Below are 20,809 nucleotides of genomic sequence, written 5' to 3' on the forward strand. Positions count from 1 at the left end.
GAGGGAACACAAACAGGGGGAGTGGGAGAGGGAGAAGCAGGCTTCCCACCAAGCAGGGAGCCCGATGCAGGACTCGATCCCAGGACCTTGGGATCATGACCTGAGCTGAAGGCAGACGCTTAACCGACTGATCCACTCAGGTGCCCTGTTATCTATCTTTTCTTGGACTAGATATTAGAATGTGCTCAGAAACTCAGTCCATACCAACATGAGTTTAGCAAAAATAGGAGAGAACCAAGGTCAGATACTAGAGGGCAGAGTATGAGCAAGATGCTACAATCAGGGCTGTGGGGCAAAAGTGGAACCAGGGACACACAGGATTTATGCCAGGATCACAACACTGTCTACATCAAATCTACTCATAAGCAAACTGGAAAATCAGAATCAGTATTGAATTTTAAAACATCAAAATTAAGAATTTCTATTACCAAAGATCTATACCTAAGATTAATAGACAAGGACAAAGTTAAGAGGTAATATTAACAAAGTCTAAAATTAACAAAGAATCAATATCTGGAATACACAAAAAGTCCTAAAAATCAGTAAGAAACCCAATAGAAAAAATGTTCAAAAGTATCAATATGCAATTCAAAGAAGAAAAGTGGGAATACTGTGTAACAATCAGAAACGATAAATTATGTACGTGTGTGTGTGTGTTTCTGTTACATACTGTCATAGATTGGGTTCCCCGGGAAGCCAATTTGAGACAGGCAGGATGTAAACACTAAGGAATGTGCCTGGGTCAACATGTGTGGAAGGGAGAGAAAGCAAGCAGGGTGGGTAGAGGGGAAGGCTGAGCTGTTATACAGGCCACACCACAGGCTTAGCCAAGCCATGGGGAGCTCAGGAGCAGGAATGGCCCTTCAGAGTTTTTTATACCCTTGTAACAATTGTTCATTGTATGTGCGCCTCCCCCCAAAAGGGGCATGACCTTGAACAAGGGGGCTGCACTTGAAGCCATCTCTGAAAAAGCAGACAGCTAAAGGCCATCTGCTGACAACACTTTCAGTCCCACACTGAGGGCATTTGGTGGCATATCACTGTGAGATCTGGACCCAGACCCACCGATATGTGACACGAGTCTTGACAACATAATGTTGAGTGAGAAAATGTACAGATGCAGCATAGCACTGCGACCCTACGCAAACTTTAACATGTATATTCCAGTAACCAATAATATATTTCAGAAAAAATTTACTGTGAACTCCATATGGAGGGCAGATTGAAGAATGCACAAAAAATAATGCATGAAAATTTATATTTTCATGGCCTAACAAATGGTTATGGTCTGTATTTTATAAATAGTTTTGTAATTCAGTAAGAAAAAAACTCCATCAGAAAAATGGGAAAGAACACCAAAAAGTCGTAAAAATGAGAAATACAAATGGCTAATGAGCATAAGAAAAATGTCTAAGATTATGAGTAATACGCAAAAATTAAGACCAGTTAATCCCAGATTTCAGTTTTCAATAAGCAACAGCAAGTATAAAATAGTATACATTTAAAAGGCAGCCTTTAATAGAAATTGGTATAACCTTGTCTAAAGAGAAATTCTGCAATGTAAATGGAAGGCCATAAAAAGGTCCATAGTGCTGATTTAATGTTAATCCTAAGGAAAAAATTAAAGCAGTGCATATATTTTTATCTAAAAATATTTCTATTCTGAGGTGTTCATAAAGAACTAGTAGCAGCAATTCCCTTAGAGTATGGGCTGGGACTATAAAGCACACAGGCTAAATCCACAAAACAAAACAAAACAACCCACAAGATTTTTATGAAAAAAATTATAAAAGACATAGAAAAACATTAAAGAAGACTTAAATGAATTTTACAATCATGTGAGAAGACCTAGTATCATAAAATATTAACTCTCCCCACCTTCTAGGCAATTTCAATCAAAATCCAAATAGGGTCTGATTCTAAAATGTATACGGAAATGCAAACAGCTAAGAATAGACAAGACACTCTTAGAAGAGACTTATTTCAAAGCTATACCATTAATCTGGTGTGGGATCGGCACAGTAACAGGCGAGTAGATCAGCGGGACAGAGTAACAGTTTGGAAAGAGAAGACACATGTATGGAGACATATGATAAATGATAAAGAAAGAGCTGCTGTGCAGATTGGCAGGCAAGGGATGTAAAGAAATTGTGCCTGAGCAACAGTCACTCATACAGAAATAAACGAAAATGAACCCTAACATACACTACGCACAGATTTAGAGATAAATGTGAAGGACAGACTCCAAAGCTTTCATAAGAAAATAGAGAAGAATATATTTATGACTCAGGATGGTAAATAATTACAAACACAAACACAAATATAAGGATTGATAAAATCAATTACACTGAAATTAAGAATTATAGATAATAGAGGTGCTTGGGTGGCTCAGTCAGTTGAGCATCTGACTCTTGATTTCGGCTCAGGTCATGACCTCAGGGTCATGAGATTGAGCCCCATGTCAGGCTCCACACTCAGCGGGAGTCTGCTTTCCTCTCTCTCTCCCTCCCTCTCCCCCTGCCCCTACTCCTGCTCGCACTCTCTCTCTCTCAAATAAACAAATCTTAAAAAAAGAATTATTGATAATAATACATCATAAGGGAATAAAAGTAACAAGCCACCTCATAGGAAAAGATAACTGCAATATAGACATGAAGAATTCCTACAAAATAGTAAGAAAAATCCATCCAGGAGCTTAATGGGCAAAAATTTCCAGTAACATATATTTTAAAATATACCAGTAATAAGAGAAATACAAATTAAAATAAAAAATGTAGACATTTTATTTTCCCTTGTTACCAAAACTACCTATTTTTTAAAGGAAAAATGTGTAAAGTATACCTACTATACAGTGCTATCTCATAAAAATGCTGCTTTTGCCAACTAGGACAAGCATCTAGCACATAAAGTTTAATCCCAATAAAATATTGGGGGGTGGGATACAATTCTTCATGGCAAGAAAAGATTTCCTAATTAAAGTTTTTCTAGGATTCTGTCAAGATTTCTCATATTTGACTTGTGTCATTTTTGAGTTAGTAATAACGAAAAAAGTACTCTGAAGACCAGCAAAGATTTAGAGGTATACAGTAGTGGGGGCCGAAGTGGGTAGCTGCTACTTTAGATAGGGTGGTCTCTCCTGACCATTCCCATGTAAAGTAGCGTACAGCATCACTCTGCATTACCTTATCTTCCTTTGCTTTTCTTCATGGCACTCATGGCTTCATTATCTGTCTCTCTTAGCAGAATATAAACTCCAAGAGGTCAGGGACGTGTTCTGCCCACTGCTGTATTCCAGTGCCTAGCTCAGTGACTGGTAAATAATAAGTACTCAATAACACGTGAACAAATGAACCAACTGATATAAGTGTAATTATAGCTTTCTACAGTGGGAAGGATGTCTGTGTGTGTGTGTGCACGTGTGCAAGAGACTGTGAATAATCATAAATCATATTTTTAATTCCAAACTTATTCATTTTACATAAAAAAAATCTATGCTTATATTTTTCAAAGACCATTTTACCTCATTAATATCTGCTTCCGTTTTTACTTCTGACTTTAAAACAGAAGTGGCATGTAAGTTTGAATTATCAACAAATTCTTCGTAATCATCTGTTATCTTTTCAGTGACAGAGAAAACATTCTTGTATATTCTAGATTAAGAAATAAGAAGAAAAAAAACATAGTCTTTCCAAACTTTTATATCTTATTAATAGCCAGAACACATGAATAATTAGACATTCCTCCAAAGGAGATATGTACAGGTGGTCAATCAGTACAAGAAAAGATGCTCAGCATCACTCATCATTAGGGAAATACAAATCTAGGCCACCGTGAGATATATCTTCACAACAATTAGGATGGCTCCTATTTTCTAAAAGTATTTCTCAGTAATTCTGTCACTGAGGATTAGCACCCTGGTGCTTGCTGGTGGGAATCAAACTAGAGCAGCTACCATGGAAAATAGCTGGACACTCCTCAGAGAGGTATATGTGGGATGGCCATACGATATAGCAACTCCAACTCAGGGCATATCAACAAAAGAAACAGAAATGATAACAACATCATTCACAAGAGCAAAAGGTAAACACGACCCAAATGTCCATCAATAGAAGAATGAATAAATAGAACGTGGTGTATACATACTAGATTGTTATCTAGCCTTAAAAAGGAAAGAAATTCTCATATGTGTTACCACGTGAATGGACCTTGAAAACATTATACTGAGCAAAATAAGCCAGATACAAAGTTCAAATATGGTATGAATACTCCACCGAGTAAGTTACCTAGAATAGGTAAATTCAGAAAGACAGGAAGTACATTAGAGGTCACGAGGGCTTGGTGGAAGGACAGGGGCCATGCACAGGGAATGAATTGTTACTGTTCACTGCACACAGAGTCCCAGTTTAGGATGATGAAAATGTTCTGGAAATGGATATGGTGATGGTTGCACAACACTGTGAGTGTGCTTAATGATACCGAATTGTGTTACTTGTATTTTACTACAATAAAAAAATCATAGGTCTCATTTCAGCAAGATGGAAAAGTAAAAATATTCTATTACTTTTAATTGTTTGAAATAAAAAAATGAAGCATTTTTATGGAAAAGTGAAGATTTACAAATATATGCTAATATGGAGGTAAAATTTATATCATAATTATTAGGAAGATGGAGATTTCATAAACACACTGAAAAGCATAAGAAACACTAAAACAAAGAGGTAGAGGGAGGCATTGGGAATTAAGAGCCATTCAACTGAATCAACAAAAATGAGAAAATTGAGAAAGTGAAAGAGAAAAATTAACAAAGTAAAATAAATAATAAGCATAAATAAAATGGAAGGAATAAAAGCAAACCATACCGTTTATTACTAAATGTGAACAGGTTCAATCTCCTACTAATCAAAAGACAGAAACTATCAGATTGAGTTAAAAAGCAGTATCAAATCATAGTAAGATACAATAGACACCTCAATTTAAGGTGAAAAAATAAGGTAGAAAATAAACCTATGAGGAATTTCTGGCAACAAGATAATGGCACAGAACCATTTAAGAAAATCTTTCCACACACCCTCATAAAAATCGGAAAAATAAACAATCTGAATAGGACCACATCTATTAAAGAAACTGAACAATTCATAAGCTTTCAAAATAGAAAGCCCCAGGTTTTCTTGTGAATTCTGTCAAACATTTAAGGAAGAAATTATACCAATTCATTCAAAAAGCCCACTATTTTCCTGGAACCCAAACCAGACAAAGACATCACAAGAAAACTACAGACCAATATCCTTTATTGGACAGAGGCACAGAAACCCTCAACAAAATACCAACAAACTCAATCTAGCTGCATATACAAAGGATTCTATACCATAACTGAGTGGAATTTATCCCAAGAATGCAAGGTTGGTTCAATGTATAAAAATATACATATGGGGCACCTGGGTAGCTCAGTTGGTTAAGCGACTGACTTCAGCTCAGGTCATGATCCCGGGGTCCTGGGATTGAGCCCTGCATCAGGCTCCCTGCTCGGCAGGAAGCCTGCTCCTCCCTCTCCCACTCCCCCTGCTTGTGTTCCCTCTCACGCTGTCTGTCAGTCTCTCTCTCTCTGTCAATTAAATAAATAAATAAAATCTTTAAAAATACATATATATAAATATATATGTATATTAATGTAGTATACCATATTAGCATAAAATAAAAAGCACACGATTATTTCAACTGACACAGAAAAACAACACTTAACAAAATCCAACATTTCATGTAAAAACATTAAACTAACAATAGAAGGAAACTTCCTCAACCTGATAAAAAGCACATGCAAAAAACCCAGTTAACTTCTTTCATATTTAATGAAAAAAGACCAAAGTTTCCCCTCTGAGATGAGGAATAAAACAGGAATGGGTTCTTCCCACTTCTAGTAACATTGTACTGAAGATTCTAGCTAGGGCAATTAGGCAATAAAAAGTAATAAAAGATGTAAGACTGGACAAAAAAAGAAGTAAAACTATCTCTATTTGCAGGTGTTATGATCCTGCATATCCTAAGGAGAAAAAAAAAATAAACAAACATAGAACTAATAAACAAGTTAAGATTGCTGGATACCAGATAAATATACAAAAATCAGCTATATTTCAATACATTAGCAATTAATAATCCAAAACAAAATTTAAAAAAATAATTCCAGTTACAATGGCATCAAAAAGAATAAAATACTTAAGAGTAAATAAAAGAGACCACCTGCAAGCAAGATGGCAGAGGAGTAGGAGACCTAAATTTCGTCTGGTCCCAGGAATTCAGCTAGATAGGGATCAAACCATTCTGAACACCTACAAACTCAACAGGAGATCGAAGAAAAGAGTAGCAACAACTCTCTGAAAAGAAAAGCGACCACTTTCTGGAAGGTAGGATGTGCGGAGAAGTGAATCCGAGGCGATATACGGGAAGATAGACTGCGGGGAAAGGGAGCCTCCATCAGCCGCTACCGGCAAGTGACAGAGCCACAGAGCACAAAAGCGGAACTTTTAGAAGTCGGCTCTTCTGAGGGACGTCGCTCCAGTGGCTAAGTGGGGGGTGGAACCCTCACGGGACAGTGTGGTCTCAGGACCCTGGGGGTCAGAGAAAGACCGGGGGTGCCTGAGTGCGGCAGAGCTCCCAGGTATCAGAGCAGGGAAGCCAGCTGCAGAGACGGAGCCGAGGCGCAGGGTCTCAGCTCAGGGTTGCCATAAACCGTGATCTGTGGCACAGTCGGGCCCCTGCTCCTCCAGCAGGGACCCAACAAGTAGCAGATCCGGGGAGACTCCCATTCCTCCCCCGGGAGGAGCGGCATGGGAGCATACCTCAGGGATGTGCTGGGTTTGGAGACTCCACACGGGGTCGGGTGCCAGAGACAGAAACGCTCGGTCACAGGCCAGGTGAGTGTGGAGTGCGGCCAGAGACCAGGGAGACGGGAGTGATTGACTGCTTTTCTCTGGGGGCACACTGAGAAGTAGGGCCCCGAGATCTCGGCTCCTCCGGGGTGGAGATGGGGAGGTCGCCATTGGAGATATATCTTGAAAGAAGTTGCTGTGGCCAATGTCAAAGAGGTTACTGCCTATGTTCTCTTCTGGGATTTTGATGGATTTCTGTCTCACATTGAGGTCTTTCATCCACTTTGAGTTTATCTTTGTGAATGGTGTTAGAGAATGGTGGAGTTTCATTCTTCTGCATGTGGCTGTCCAATTTTCCCAGCACCATTTATTGAAGAGACTGTCTTTTTTCCATTGCATGTTTTTTCCTGCTTTGTCAAAGATTATTTGACCATAGAGTTGAGGGTCCATATCTGGGGTTCTCTATTCTGTTCCATTGATCTATGTGTCTGTTTTTGTGCCAGTACCATGCTGTCTTGGTGATCACAGCTTTGTAATATAGCTTGAAATTGAGCAACGTGATGCCCCCAGCTTTGTTTTTCTTTTTCAACATTTCCTTGGCAATTTGGGGTCTTTTCTGATTCCATACAAATTTTAGGATTGTTTGTTCCAGCACTTTGAAAAATGTCATTGGAATTTTGATCGGGATGGCACTGAAGGTATAGATTGCTCTGGGTAGCATAGACATTTTAACAATGTTTATTCTTCTGATCCATGAGCATGGAATATTTTTCCATCTTTTTGTGTCTTCTTCAATTTCTTTCATGAGTGTTTTGTAGTTCCTAGAGTATAGATCCTTTACCTCTTTGGTTAGGTTTATTCCGAGGTATCTTATATTTTTTGGTGCTATTGTAAATGGAATCGTTTCTCTAATTTCTCTTTCTACAGTTGCGTTGTTAGTGTATAAGAAAGCAGCTGATTTCTGTGCATTGATTTTGTATCCTGCCACATTACTGAATTGCTGGATGAGTTCTAGTAATTTGGGGGTGGAGTCTTTTGGGTTTTCCACATAAAGTATCATGTTGTCTGCGACAAGAGAGAGTTTGACTTCTTTGCCAATTTGAATAGCTTTTATTTCTTTTTGTTGTCTGATTGCTGTTGCTAGGACTCCTAGTACTATGTTGAATAATAGTGGCAAGAGTGGGCATCCTTGACATGTTCCTGATCTTAAGGGAAAGGCTCTCAGCTTTTCCCCAATGAGGATGATATTTGCTGTGGGTTTTTCATAGATGGATTTTATGAACTTGAGGAATGTTCCCTCTATCCCTATACTCTGGAGAGTTTTAATCAGGAAAGGATGTTGTATTTTGTCAAATGCTTTTTCTGCATCAATTGAGAGGACCATATGGTTCTTCTCCCTCCTCTTATTAACGTGTTCTATCACACTGATTGATTTGCGAATGTTGAACCACCCTTGCATCCCGGGAATAAATCCCACTTGGTCGTGGTGGATGATCCTTTTAATGTATTGTTGGATCCTATTAGCTAGGATTTTGTTGAGGATTTTGGAATCCATATTCATCAAGGATATCGGTCTGAAATTCTCCTTTTTGATGGAGTTTTTGCCTGGTTTGGGATTAAGGTAATGCTGGCCTCATAGAATGAGTCTGGAAGTTTTCCTTCTGTTTCTATTTTTTTAAACAGCTTCAGTAGAATACGTATTATTTCTTCTTTGAATGTTTGGTAGTATTCCCCAGGGAATCCATCAGGCCCTGGACTCTTGTTTTTTGGGAGGTTTTTGATCACTGCTTCAATCTCATTACTGGTTATTGGCCTATTCAGGTTGTCAATTTCTTCCTGTTTCAGTCCTGGCAGCTTATAGGTTTCCAGGAAGACCTCCATTTCATCCAGATTGCTGTTTATTGGCATACAGTTGTTGATAATAATTTTTAATAATTGTTTCTATTTCCTTGGTGTTAGTCGTGATCTCTCCCCTTTCATTCATAATTTTATTAATTTGGGTCCTTTCTCTTTTCTTTTGGATAAGTCTGGCCAGTGGTTTATCGATCTTATTAATTCTTTCAAAGAACCAGCTTCTAGTTTCGTTGATCTGATCTACTGTGTTTCTGGTTTCTAATTCATTGATTTCTGCTCTAATTTTAATTATTTCTCTTCTAATGCATGGCTTAGGCGTCGTTTGTTGCTTTTTCTCTAGTTCTTTAAGGTGTAGAGTTAACTGGTGAATTCGGGATTTTTCTATTTTTTTGAGTGAGGCTTGGATGGCTATGTATTTCCCCCTTAGGACCGCCTTTGCAGTATCTCATAGGTTTTGGACCGATGTGTTTCCGTTCTCATTGATTTCCATGAATTGTTTAAGTTCTTCTTTGATTTCCTGGTTGACCCAAACATTCTTGAGCAGAGTGGTCTTTGGCTTCCAAGTGTTTGAATTCCTGCCAATTTTTTTCTTGTGATTGAGTTCCAGTTTTAGAGCATTATGGTCTGAGAATATGCAGGAAATAATCTCAATCTTTTGGTATCAGTTGAGACCTGATATGTGACCCAGTATATGGTCTATTCTGGAGAAAGTTCCATGTGCACTTGAGAAGAATGAGTATTCTGTTGTTTTAAGGTGGAATGTTCTGTAAATATCTATGAGGTCCATCTGGTCCAATGTATCATTCAAAGCTCTTGTTTCCTTGTTGATTTTCTGCTTAGATGATCTGTCCATTGCTGAGAGTGGAGTATTGAGGTCTCCTACAATTAACGTATTGTTATCAATATGACTATTTTGGTTAACAGTTGGCTTATATAGATGGTTGCTCCCATGTTGGGGGCATAGATATTTACAATTGTCAGATCTTCTTGTTGGATAGATCCTTTAAGAATGATATAGTGTCCTTCTGTGTCTCTTATTACAGACTTTAGTTTAAAATCTTATCTTTCTGATATAAGAATTACTACCCCAGCTTTCTTTTGAGGTCCGCTGGCATGGAAGATGGATCTCCATCCCTTCGCTTTCAGTCTGGATGTATCTTTAGGTTCAAAATGAGTCTCTTGTAGACAGCATATGGATGGGTCCTGTCTTTTTATCCAATCTGCAACCCTGTGCCGTTTTATGGGAGCATTTAGGCCATTCACATTGAGAGTGATTATTGAAAGATATGAATTAATTGTCATCATGTTGCCTGTGAAGATGTTGTTTTTATAGATTGTCCCTGTAAATTTCTGTTGTGTATCACTCTTGGGGTCTTTCTCCTTTTATAGAACCTCCCTTAATATTTCTTGCAGGGACGGCTTAGTGGTCACATATTCTTTCAGTTTCTGCTGGTCTTGGAAGCTCTGCATCTCTCCATCCATTCTAAATGAAAGCCTTGCCGGATAAAGTATTCTTGGCTGCATGTTCTTCTCATTTAGTACCCTGAATATGTCTTGCCAGGCCTTTCTGGCTTTCCAGGTCTCTGTGGATAGGTCTGACGTTATTCTGATGTTCCTCCCTCTGTACATAAGGAATCTCTTCCCCCTAACTGCCCTTAAGATGGTTTCCTTGGTTCTAAGATTTGCAAGTTTTACTATTACATGCTGGGGTGTTGGCCTGTTTTCCTTGATCTTGGGAGGGGTCCTCTCTGCCTCTAGGACTCGAATGTTTGTTTCATTACCCAGATTAGGGAAGTTCTCAGCTACGATTTGCTCAAATACATCTTCTAGTCCTCTCTCTCCACTCCCTCTGGGATTCCAATTATTCTGACATTGGAACGCTTCATGGTGTCACTTATTTCTCTGATTCTATTTTCATGGATTCTGAGTTGTTTTTCCCTGGCCTCCTCTTTTCCCTTTTTACCTATTATATCGTCCTCCAGGTCGCTTATTCTCTCTTCTGCCTCAGTTACCCTAGCTGTTAGATTATCTAGATTGGATTGGATCTCATTGATAGCATTTTTAAGTTCTGCCAATTCACCTTTTATTTCTGCCCTTAGAGACTCTATGTTGCCATTAATTGATTTCTCCATTCTAGCCATTGTCTTCACAATTGCTAGCCTGAATTCCATCTCCGACATTTTGGTTATATCTGCATCCATTTGTAAATCTGCAGCATAAGTCATAATCTCTGAGTCTTTTGTTTTGGGAACTCCTCCTCCTAGTCATCCTGTTGATGGGTGTTTGAGGGAATGTATAGAGTCCAAATTATTGACCAGAACCCAAGCAAGATGCACCTGTTTTCTTGGGGCCTTAGGGTTGCTGGTCTCTTGTTTTCCCAGCCTGTCTTCTGTGGGAGGGGCCTGCCACGCTGTTACTCAGGCAACCCTGTTTAGGCGGAGTTGCCCTGCGCCCCCGTGGCAGGGGATGGGCTCAGTGGGAATCAGTTTTTGGGGCTTTTGTTCTCTGGCGGCTTTCCCTGGCGGCGTCTCTTCCACGAGTCAGAGCAGAAGAGACCGTTTCCAATCCTCTGCCTCAGAGCAGAGAGATCGCAGTCTGTTCTTCAGTGAGCTCTCCAGGCCACACCGTCTCCGTTTCTGTCCGTGCTGCTATAAACTGCAGAGTCCTGGGTTGTGCGCCCCTCCACAGCGCTCCCAGTCCTGCCTCCAGGTCAGAGCACGTCTCTGCCCTTTGTGCTTCTAAAACCGCCAGCCGCTCCCAGTTCACACGCGCGCAACCCTGCCACTCTGGGTTTCCGTCCTGGGGGCTGCAGTTCGCAGGCGCGACGCCGCCGCTCCAGGTTTCCACCCCGGGTGCTGCCCTAAAGTCCTTTCCCCACTGCTACCAGTCTGCGAGTCTGCACCCCGTCCGCAGCGCGCAAGGCTGTCGCTCACCAGCGGTGTAGGATCCCCACGGCCAGGCACCCTCCCACTGACATTTATTCTCCGATGTCTGCCCGTGGAATCACGGCTCCCTGCTTCATACCTCCAAACCAACCGCCTGCAATATTCTGTTTGTAGAGATCCAGATCTTCTTACATCTCAGGCTGGTTTTGTGGGTGCTCAGAGTGGTTTGGTAGATATCCAGCTCAATTCCAGGGACCAGTTGAAATAGGGTCCCCTACTCCTCCGCCATCTTTCCCCCCCTCCTGATATGAGGAATTCTTAATCTCAGGAAACAAACCAAGGTTTGCTGGAGTGGTGGGCAGTGGGAGGCATGGGGTGGCTGGGTGATGGACATTGGGGAGGGTATGTGCTATGGTGAGCACTGTGAATTGCGTTAAAACTGTTGAATCACAGACCTCTACCTCTGAAACAAATAATACATTATATGTTAAAAAAAAAAAAAAAGAAGAAGATAGTAGGAAGGGAAAAATGAAGGGGGCGAAATTGGAAGGGGAGACGAACCATGAGAGACTATGGACTCTGAGAAACAAACTGAGAGTTCTAGAGGGGAGTGGGGTTAGCCTGGTGATGGGTATTAAAGAGGGCACGTATTGAATGGAGTACTGGGTGTTATACGCAAACAATGTATCATGGAACACTACATCAAAAAGTAATGATGTAATGTATGGTGATTAACATAATAAAATAAAAAATAAATAAAAACAATAAAAAAAAGAATAAATAAAAGAAGCATAACATACACACTGAAAAACAAAAGACCACCGAAAGAAATTAGACTACCTGTATAAATGGCAAGACAATCTCACATTCATGGATTGGAAAACTTTATACTATAAAAATGGAAATGCTCCCCATATTTATCCACAGATTCATTGCAATCCCTATATAAGTTCCAGCTGTTTTTTCTTTTTTTTTTTTTTGCAGAAATTGGCAATCTTATTCTATAATTCATATATAAACCAAGGGAGCCAGAAGAGCCAAAACCGTGTTGAAAAGGAACAATGTTGGAAGATTCACACTTTCCAATTTCAAAACTTACTACAAAGCTACAGTAATCAAGACAGTGTGGTACTAGCATAAGGATAGACATATAGATCAACTGAATGAAATTTAGAGTCCAAAAATAAACCCATACATCTATGGTCAACTCACTGTCAAAAAGAGTGCCAAGACAATTAAATGGAGAAAGAACAGTCTTATTAACAAGTAGTGCTGGGACAACTGGACATCCATATAGGAAAAAAAATGAATTTATACCCTTATCTCATACTGTATACAAAAATTAAAACAAAATGGATCAAAGATCTAAATGTAGGAGCTAAAACTGAAAATCTTAGAACATAGGTATCAATCTTTATGACCTTGCATTAGGCAATACTTAAAGTACAATCAGAGGAAAAATAAATTGGCCTTTTTCAAAACTAAATACTTTTGCTCCAAAGGATACTATCAAGAAAGTGAAAAGATGACCCAGAGAATGGGAGAAAATGTTTGCGAATAACCTATTATTTGGTAATAATAGGGGTCTTGTACCCAAAACATATTTTAAAAACTCTTGAGAACTAGGGACTCCTGGGTGGCTCAGATGGTTAAGCGTCTGCCTTCAGCTCAGGTCATGATCCCAGGGTCCTGGGATCGAGCCCCACATCGGGCTCCCTGCTCAGCAGGGAGCCTGCTTCTCCCTCTCCTTCTCCTGCTCCCCCTGCTTGTGCTCTCTCGCTCTCTCTGTCAAATAAATAAATAAAATCTTTAAAAAAAAAAAAAAACTCTTGAGAACTTAACAATAAAAAGACAACACAATTTAAAAATGGACAAAGGACATGAAAAGACATTTCTTCAGAGAAGATATACAAATAGCCAATAATCATATGAAAGGATGTACAACATCATTAGTCATTATGGAAATACAAACCAATACTGTTAAGAAGGTCAATAGAAACAGATTAAATAATGATAGCTCCTACTTAGCAGGCATTTACTCTGTTTATTCTCAAACAACATTATGACATAGTTATTATTGTTATCTCTAGTCTCAGATGAGGAAACTGAAGTCTAAAGAATTTATGTCTCCTAGTTTACTATTACTAGCTAACCTAAGTCACACAACATGTCAGAGATGAACCAGAGATTAAAACCCAGACAGTATGACTCCAAAAACACATGTACTTGAACCACTATACACGTATTCCTCCTATAACGTTAATATATATATATATGAGACATGTTATATTTTTTAAATGAACTATGAAATAGTACACTAGGATTACAACAGAAAAATACATAGGAAAAGTCTAGAAGAAATTATACCAAAATAATAAGACATTGTATTTAAGTGATGAGTTAGGGTAATTTCTGTTTTCCAAATTTTCTATTATATGATGAATTAACTATAATAATATCTTTTAAAAAATTATGTTCAAAATTAAAAACTTCTAAACACACAAACACACACCTGTAGTTTTAGGAGAAATAAAATTATAATGTGCTATTACTAAATAGTTGTGCTCTTATATAGGTTAAAGTCCTAGCACTGACTCAAAGTACTTATGAGGCCTTAGAAAAGTGATTTAAGCTCTGTTGGATTCAATAACAAATTAGAGAAACAGTATATTATCTTTAAGATTCTTCAAAATTTTATGAATTTATTTTTCACTCTCTAGTTATGATACTGAAACTCTGATTTGACTTAAAATGATATTCCTACATTTTGACAGTTTGAACATAAAGTATTCTACAATGTCAATTCATATTCCATGGTTTACAAATTACAGCAATAGATCCAGTTGTGGTAAAAAAGAAAAAAGTATTAACAGTAGTATTTAAATAGAAGGTGAAAATAGGGGGCACCTGGGTGGCTCAGGTGGTTAAGTGTCTGACTTCAGTTTGGGTCATGATCTCAGGGTCCTGGGATGGAGCCCCACATCAGGCTCTCTGCTGGGTCGGAGTCTGCTTCTCCCTCTCTGTGAGTGTGCACACATTCTCTCTCTCTCTCTCAAATAATTTTTTTTTAAGATTTATTTGACAGCGACAGACACAGTGAGAGCAGGGCTTGATCCCAGGACCCTGGGATCATGACCTGAGCCGAAGGCAGACACTTAACGACTGAGCCACCCAGGTGTCCCAATAATTTTTTTTTTAAAAGGTGAAAATATTTGGTTTTCAATAGATACTTGGAATTGCCTCAAATTCCAATTGAACCTTGTGGCTGGATACTTCCAGAATCATTCTTACAAATGATTTTTTAAGAACTAGTTCTGAATATTACCCAGCTATCAGAAAGGATAAATACCCAACTTTTACATCAACATGGATGGGACTGGGGGTGCCTGGGTGGCTCAGTCGTTAAGCGTCTGCCTTCAGTTCAGGTCATGATCCCAGGGTCCTGGGATCGAGCCCCGCATCGGGCTCCCTGCTCAGCGGGAAGCCTGCTTCTCCCTCTCCCACTCCTCTGCTTCTGTTCCTGCTCTCGTTATCTCTCTCTCTGTCAAATAAATAAATAAAATCTTAAAAAAAAATAAAAAACATGTGATGGGACTGGAGGGGATTATGCTAAGTGAAATAAGTCAAGCAGAGAAAGTCAATTATCATATGGTTTCACTTATTTGTGGAACATAAGGAATAGTATGGAGGACATTAGGAGAAGAAAGGGAAAAATGAAGCGGGGGGAATTGGAAGGGGAGATGAACCATGAAGGACTCTGGACTCAGAGAAACAAACTGAGGGTTTTAGAGGGGAGAGGGGCGGGGAGATGGGTTATTAAGGAGGACATGTATTGCATGGAGCACTGGGTGTTATACGAAAACCATGAATCATGGAACACTACATCAAAAACTAATGATGTACTTAACATAATAAAATTAAATTAAATTAAAAAAAAACTAGTTCTGAACTTTGAAGATACAGCATACCTATACATAGGATTGCCAGATTTAGCAAATTAATACAGAACACCAAATTAAAACTGAATTCCAATAATTTTTAGTATAGGTAATATCTGGGACATACTTACCCTGAGATATTATTCATTATCTGAATTTCAAATTTCACTGGGTATCATATACTTCACATAGCAACCTAGCCTATGCAGAATATTTTTAGGGGGAGGGAAGGAAATTTTCTTATATTTTATGCATACTATTAATGAAAGTATTACCAGATAAGAAGCTCAGATAATTGCAAAAACTGAGTACATATAATTTGCTATGAGGAGAATTTTCAAATTCTAGCTTAAATTATTGGATATTTCCTCCATAAGTGACAATATATTACATTATGATCATAAATTCCTTTTATAAGTCAAAAAATTGTGATTTACTTAATGAGATCTTCATTCCTTTTTTCCATTGAAAATGGCATTCTAGCAGAATTATTAAATAATTCCAAAAGTAGTGTGATTGCAGTATTCATTAGTTGACGGATGAGTTCCTGAAATATGTAGTCAACCAGTAGCAGAAACCTCAAAACTGTTTCTAATAAACATCGATATTTAGGCAGCTTGAAATGTACTGTGTCATCTTCAGAGACGTTTGACTCAAAATATTCTTTAATTTCTTTCTTTTCTGCCACCTACAGTTCAATAAACAATTGAGAAACAAGTGATAATTTCCTATGTTAATATAGCATGATTACAACACTGCAACTAAACATTATTATGACAATTTTCATGAAAACTTCATGCCTGGAAAACTTTATGCACTGTATTTAAACAGCAGACAAAAAAGAAGCCTATGAAGTTTGGGGTCTCACTTATAAGCAGATGAGTTTATGGAACTCAAACAGGAAGTACATACTAATGGTTATCTAAGCATTCCTACACAGAGGGACCCTCCTCAAGTATACCACTGGGAGTAGAGCTACCAATGGGGGGAGAGTCAAGTGTAAATAATAGGTATCCTAAAATCCAGTCCAATGCAGCCTCCCTTATGCTAGGCTATAGCAATTACTTTGTTTGTTTTTAACACTTATATGATACATAATACAGAATTAAGAAAAAATTTAAGTTCATCAAATCTGATGTCAGAGTTTTATCCTTTAAACAATGTAGCTCTTAAGACAATTGACTTAGTATGTTACTGGGGAATAAAATCAGTACTACTAGTACCACCAAAACTTCTAAATTGTGTCCTCTAAAATAATCTCAAAGTTGGTCAAATGTTTCTTTTTAGACACATAAACATTTTTTTAAATTATTGATGGACCTTTAAAATTCTAAAAATATTTCCAGTATTTGTTCACCTATTGGTTGTTCTTTTTATTTTTTGCTCCATTGATACTTAAATGCTTGATAGTCCTTTCCAAATTGTATTCTAATTTTTTTTTATTTTTTTAAAGATTTTTAATTTTTTATTAGAGAGAGAGCACGAGTACAAGCAGGGGAAGCGGCAGGCAGAGGCAGAGGGAGAAGCTGACTCCCTGCTGAGCAGAGAGCCCAACGCAGGACTCGATCCCAGGACCCCAGGATCATGACCTGAGCTGAAGGCAGACGCTTAACCATCTGAGCCACCCAGGTGCCCCGATTCTAATTTTTAAAAACACAATTGCATTTATGTTGCCTCTCTTCAGGTTTCTTTTTTTTTCATTTGTATTTTTCTTTCTTTTTAAACTGAATTAGGTCAGTTGATTATCAATTTGGCAAGTTTTTTCCAGTACTGGTTGACTCTCTGGAGGAATGGTTTACCATGGTGATGTAGTTCTTTACTAATACAACAGATGCTTGCAGAAATTGGGCTAAAAAAAACCCAAGATAACTCATATACCAGTTATGGGCACAGCTATGCTGGGTCTGACAAATGAAATACTGACTTTATTAATAGGTTATGTTTTTATTGAAAAGGTCATGTTTTTCCAGGAGTGGCCACATGATTTGAAAACTTTATCTGCAAAATGCATTTTAACTGGTAAAATGGTGAGGGAGAGTCTATTAACTATTCAAAATAAAGATTTTTAGCATTGGTACTAAAGGAATTTTAAATAGCTTAATAACTGTATCAATATAAAAGTATACAGTAGTAAGCCTGGTAATGCTGGCCTTTTTATTGAACATTCTGAGGTTAATGGAGATTCTGACACCGATAGGCAGATAGGTAGATAGTCTCTAGCATCACAGGCTATATTTTGGGTCAGGCATATCTCAAGTCTGACTCTAGGTTCACATCCTGATGGTGGGTTTCGGTTTTCATTTCATCAGTTCTACGCCTGTGCTGTGTCTGGGCAGTCCCCAACATTGCCCAGAACACCTTTTAAAGTAGCTGCACTTTAGATTCACCTGAGGAGCTTTTTCACTGCTGGCAGAGGCTCCATCCTCAGAAACTCTGATTTAATTAGTCTAGAGTGGTCCCAGAGATCAATATTTACTAAGAGCCCCCCATCCCACCCCACCAGCTGATTCTAGTGTGCTGCCTAAGGTCTGGCCACTGAGGAGTCACACATTTCAGTTTTAAAAATTCACCCAAATGGCACTGTAGGGAAGCCCTGCCTCTGCCCCCAGCAAAGATCTACAAGTAAGACAGGTGTCCCTGAACAAAAACAGCTCTGGGAGAACTCTGGAGTCCACTGAGGAAACTTCAACAACACTGTGAAACAAAAATCCTGAGAATAACCATGCAAAAAGAGAAGGAAGACAGCTTCAATTTGCCCACTTCCTCCCATCCCTAGCTGGAACTGCTCAGTGCCAAGAGGAAACTTCCCAGCTAGAAAGAGTCCCCTCTCTCATCAGGAAAGGAAGAGCAGAGTGAGCAACCAGCTTCCCCAGGCTTTGGGGCACTGAACAAAGGTCCCACTTCGATTTCACCCTGCCCAGACCAGCAAAGCTGAGATGGATTGAACAAGGAAGAAAAACATGGACTGCTAATAGCAGCCATGCAGCGGGAGTGATCCCTGTTCACAGTGACCTGCTCAACACACAAACACAGCAACTTTTGCCACTGAAGAAGGAATCAGTAGCCAGCACAGCTGCCACAGACCCCCAGCCAATTTCACTAGCTTTTGACAGGCAGGTATTTGTATTCACTGATGCCCGCTGCCTAAGTCCCTTTCCATCCCCTCCCCTCCCCGACCCCACACTGTCAGCCAGCCCAGGTTTCTGTGGGTGCATGAGTACAAGACACTAGCCTAGAGCCCCATCACTGAGCCCCACCATGCACATGCTCGGGCTATTTCTTCAGGTGCATTTGCATGCTGCTGGCCTGACACCTGTCACTGGCCTTGAATGCCATGCCCCTGTGGTGTGACCCAGCAGCCACAGGAGAACATGCTGACACCCGTGCACCCACAGTTGGCCTGGCCCTTGCTGCTTACCCTGACCCTCACCAATGGGTGTGTCTCCAACCAGCCCCTGCCACTATAGAGAAACCTGCAGATGACCCGAACAGCCAAGTGTGTACACCCCACCAGTTCCGGCCACCACCACTGTCTGCCTTGGTCCCGAGCCCCTGGACCTGGAGCCACTACTGAAAATCCTTACAGCCACTGCAGACCTCCAGAATATTTGCGAAGAACCACACAGCTGTCAAAGCTCTGGTCCCCAGAGGCCTGAGCAAAGAGACATCATAATGCCCCAGGACCTGGTGCAGTTACACAGCCCCACATTTGGCACCCTGCACCGCTAGCGCCAAGACCCAAGATGCTCCAGCATGCCCCACCTGCAGGCGAAATTCTTCCCTTATCAAAGTCAGGTCATAGTGTCTGGAAGACGTGACTCCTTCTTCAAATGCACAGACACCTTTGCAAGGCTACTGGGATCATGAAAATCAGGGAAACATGATTCTACCAAAGCAAAACTCAGTCACTGACCCCAAAGAAATGGATATCCAGGAATTTCCAACAAAGAATTCAAATTAATTGTTCTAAAGATGCTCAGAGACAAAAACAGACACAGATCAATGCAACAGAATAGAGAACCCAGAAATGGACCCTCAACTCTATGGTCAATTAATCTTTGACAAAGCAGGAAAGAACATCCGATAGAAGAAAAGACAGTCTCTTCAACAAATGGTGTTGGGAAAACAAGACATGCAAAACAATGAAACTGGACCACTTTCTTACACCATACACATAAGTAAATTCAAAACGGATCAAAGACCTAAATGTGAGACAGGAATCAAAATCCTAGAGAAAAACACAGGCAGCAACCTCCTCAGCCTTGACCACAGCAACTTCTTGCTAGACACGTCTCCAAAAGCAAGGGAAACAAAAGCAAAAATGAACTAGTGGGACTTTGTCAAGATAAAAAGCTTCTGCACAGCAAAGGAAACAATCAACAAAACTAAAAGGTAACCTACAGAATGGGAGAAGATATTTGCAAATGACATATCTGATGAAGGGTTAGTATCCAAAATCTGTAAAGAACTTATTAAACTCAACACCCAAAAAGTAAAAATCCAGTTAAGAAATGGGCAGAAGGGGGGGCGGAGCAAGATGGCGGAGGAGTAGGAGACCTGGATTTCGTCTCCTCTCAGGAATTCAGCTGGATAGAGATCAAACCATTCTGAACACCTACAAACCCAACAGGAGATCGAAGAAAAGAAGAGCAACAACTCTCTCATCAGAAAAGCGACCACTTTCTGGAAGGTAGGACGTGCGGAGAAGTGAATCTGAGGCGATATTTGGGAGGATAGACGGCGGGGGAGGGGCCTCCGGCCGCCGCTTCTGGCAAGTGATAGAGCCGCGGAGCACAAAATCGGAACTTTTAAAAGTCTGCTCCGCCGAGGGACGTCACTCTGGTGGCTAAGCGGGGGGTGGAACCCTCCGGGACAGTGTGGTCTCAGGACCCTCGGGGTCACAGAAAGACCGGGGGTGCCTGAGGGCGGCAGAGCTCCCAGGTATCGGAGCGGGGAAGCCGGCTGCAGAGGCGGAGCCCAGGTGCGGGCTCTCAGCTCAGCGTTGCCATAAACCGTGATCCGCGGCCCAGTCCGGCCCCTGCTCCTCCAGCGGGGACCCAACAAGCGGCAGATCCGGGGAGACTCACCTTGCTTCCCCAGGAGGAGCCGCGTGGGAGTGCACTGCAGGGATCTGCTGGGTTTGGAGACTCCACCCGGGGTCGGGTGCCAGAGATAGAAACGCGCGGTCACGGGCCGGGTGAGCACGGAGTGCGGCCGGAGACCGGGGAGACGGGAGTGACTGACGGCTTTTCTCTGGGGGCTCACTGCG

General features: G+C 40.3%; 1 protein-coding gene across 1 annotated transcript in view; it reads right to left on the reverse strand.

Annotated features, from left to right (window-relative positions):
* DNAH14 (dynein axonemal heavy chain 14) overlaps window positions 1–20,809 on the reverse strand; it is a 341,596-nt gene that overhangs the window by 255,230 nt on the left and 65,557 nt on the right. Inside the window, exons 13-14 of the mRNA XM_064595530.1 lie at window positions 15,978–16,228; window positions 3,521–3,650 (exon numbers count right to left, since the gene is read on the reverse strand). Of these exons, the coding sequence (XP_064451600.1) occupies window positions 3,521–3,650; window positions 15,978–16,228 (381 nt within the window). The remainder of the gene's footprint in view (window positions 1–3,520; window positions 3,651–15,977; window positions 16,229–20,809) is intronic.

The sequence above is a fragment of the Mirounga angustirostris genome, unplaced genomic scaffold (assembly GCF_029215605.1).
Source record: "Mirounga angustirostris isolate CCGP_5_RB_7025 unplaced genomic scaffold, mMirAng1.0.hap1 SCAF_6, whole genome shotgun sequence".
Lineage (NCBI taxonomy): Eukaryota > Metazoa > Chordata > Mammalia > Carnivora > Phocidae > Mirounga > Mirounga angustirostris.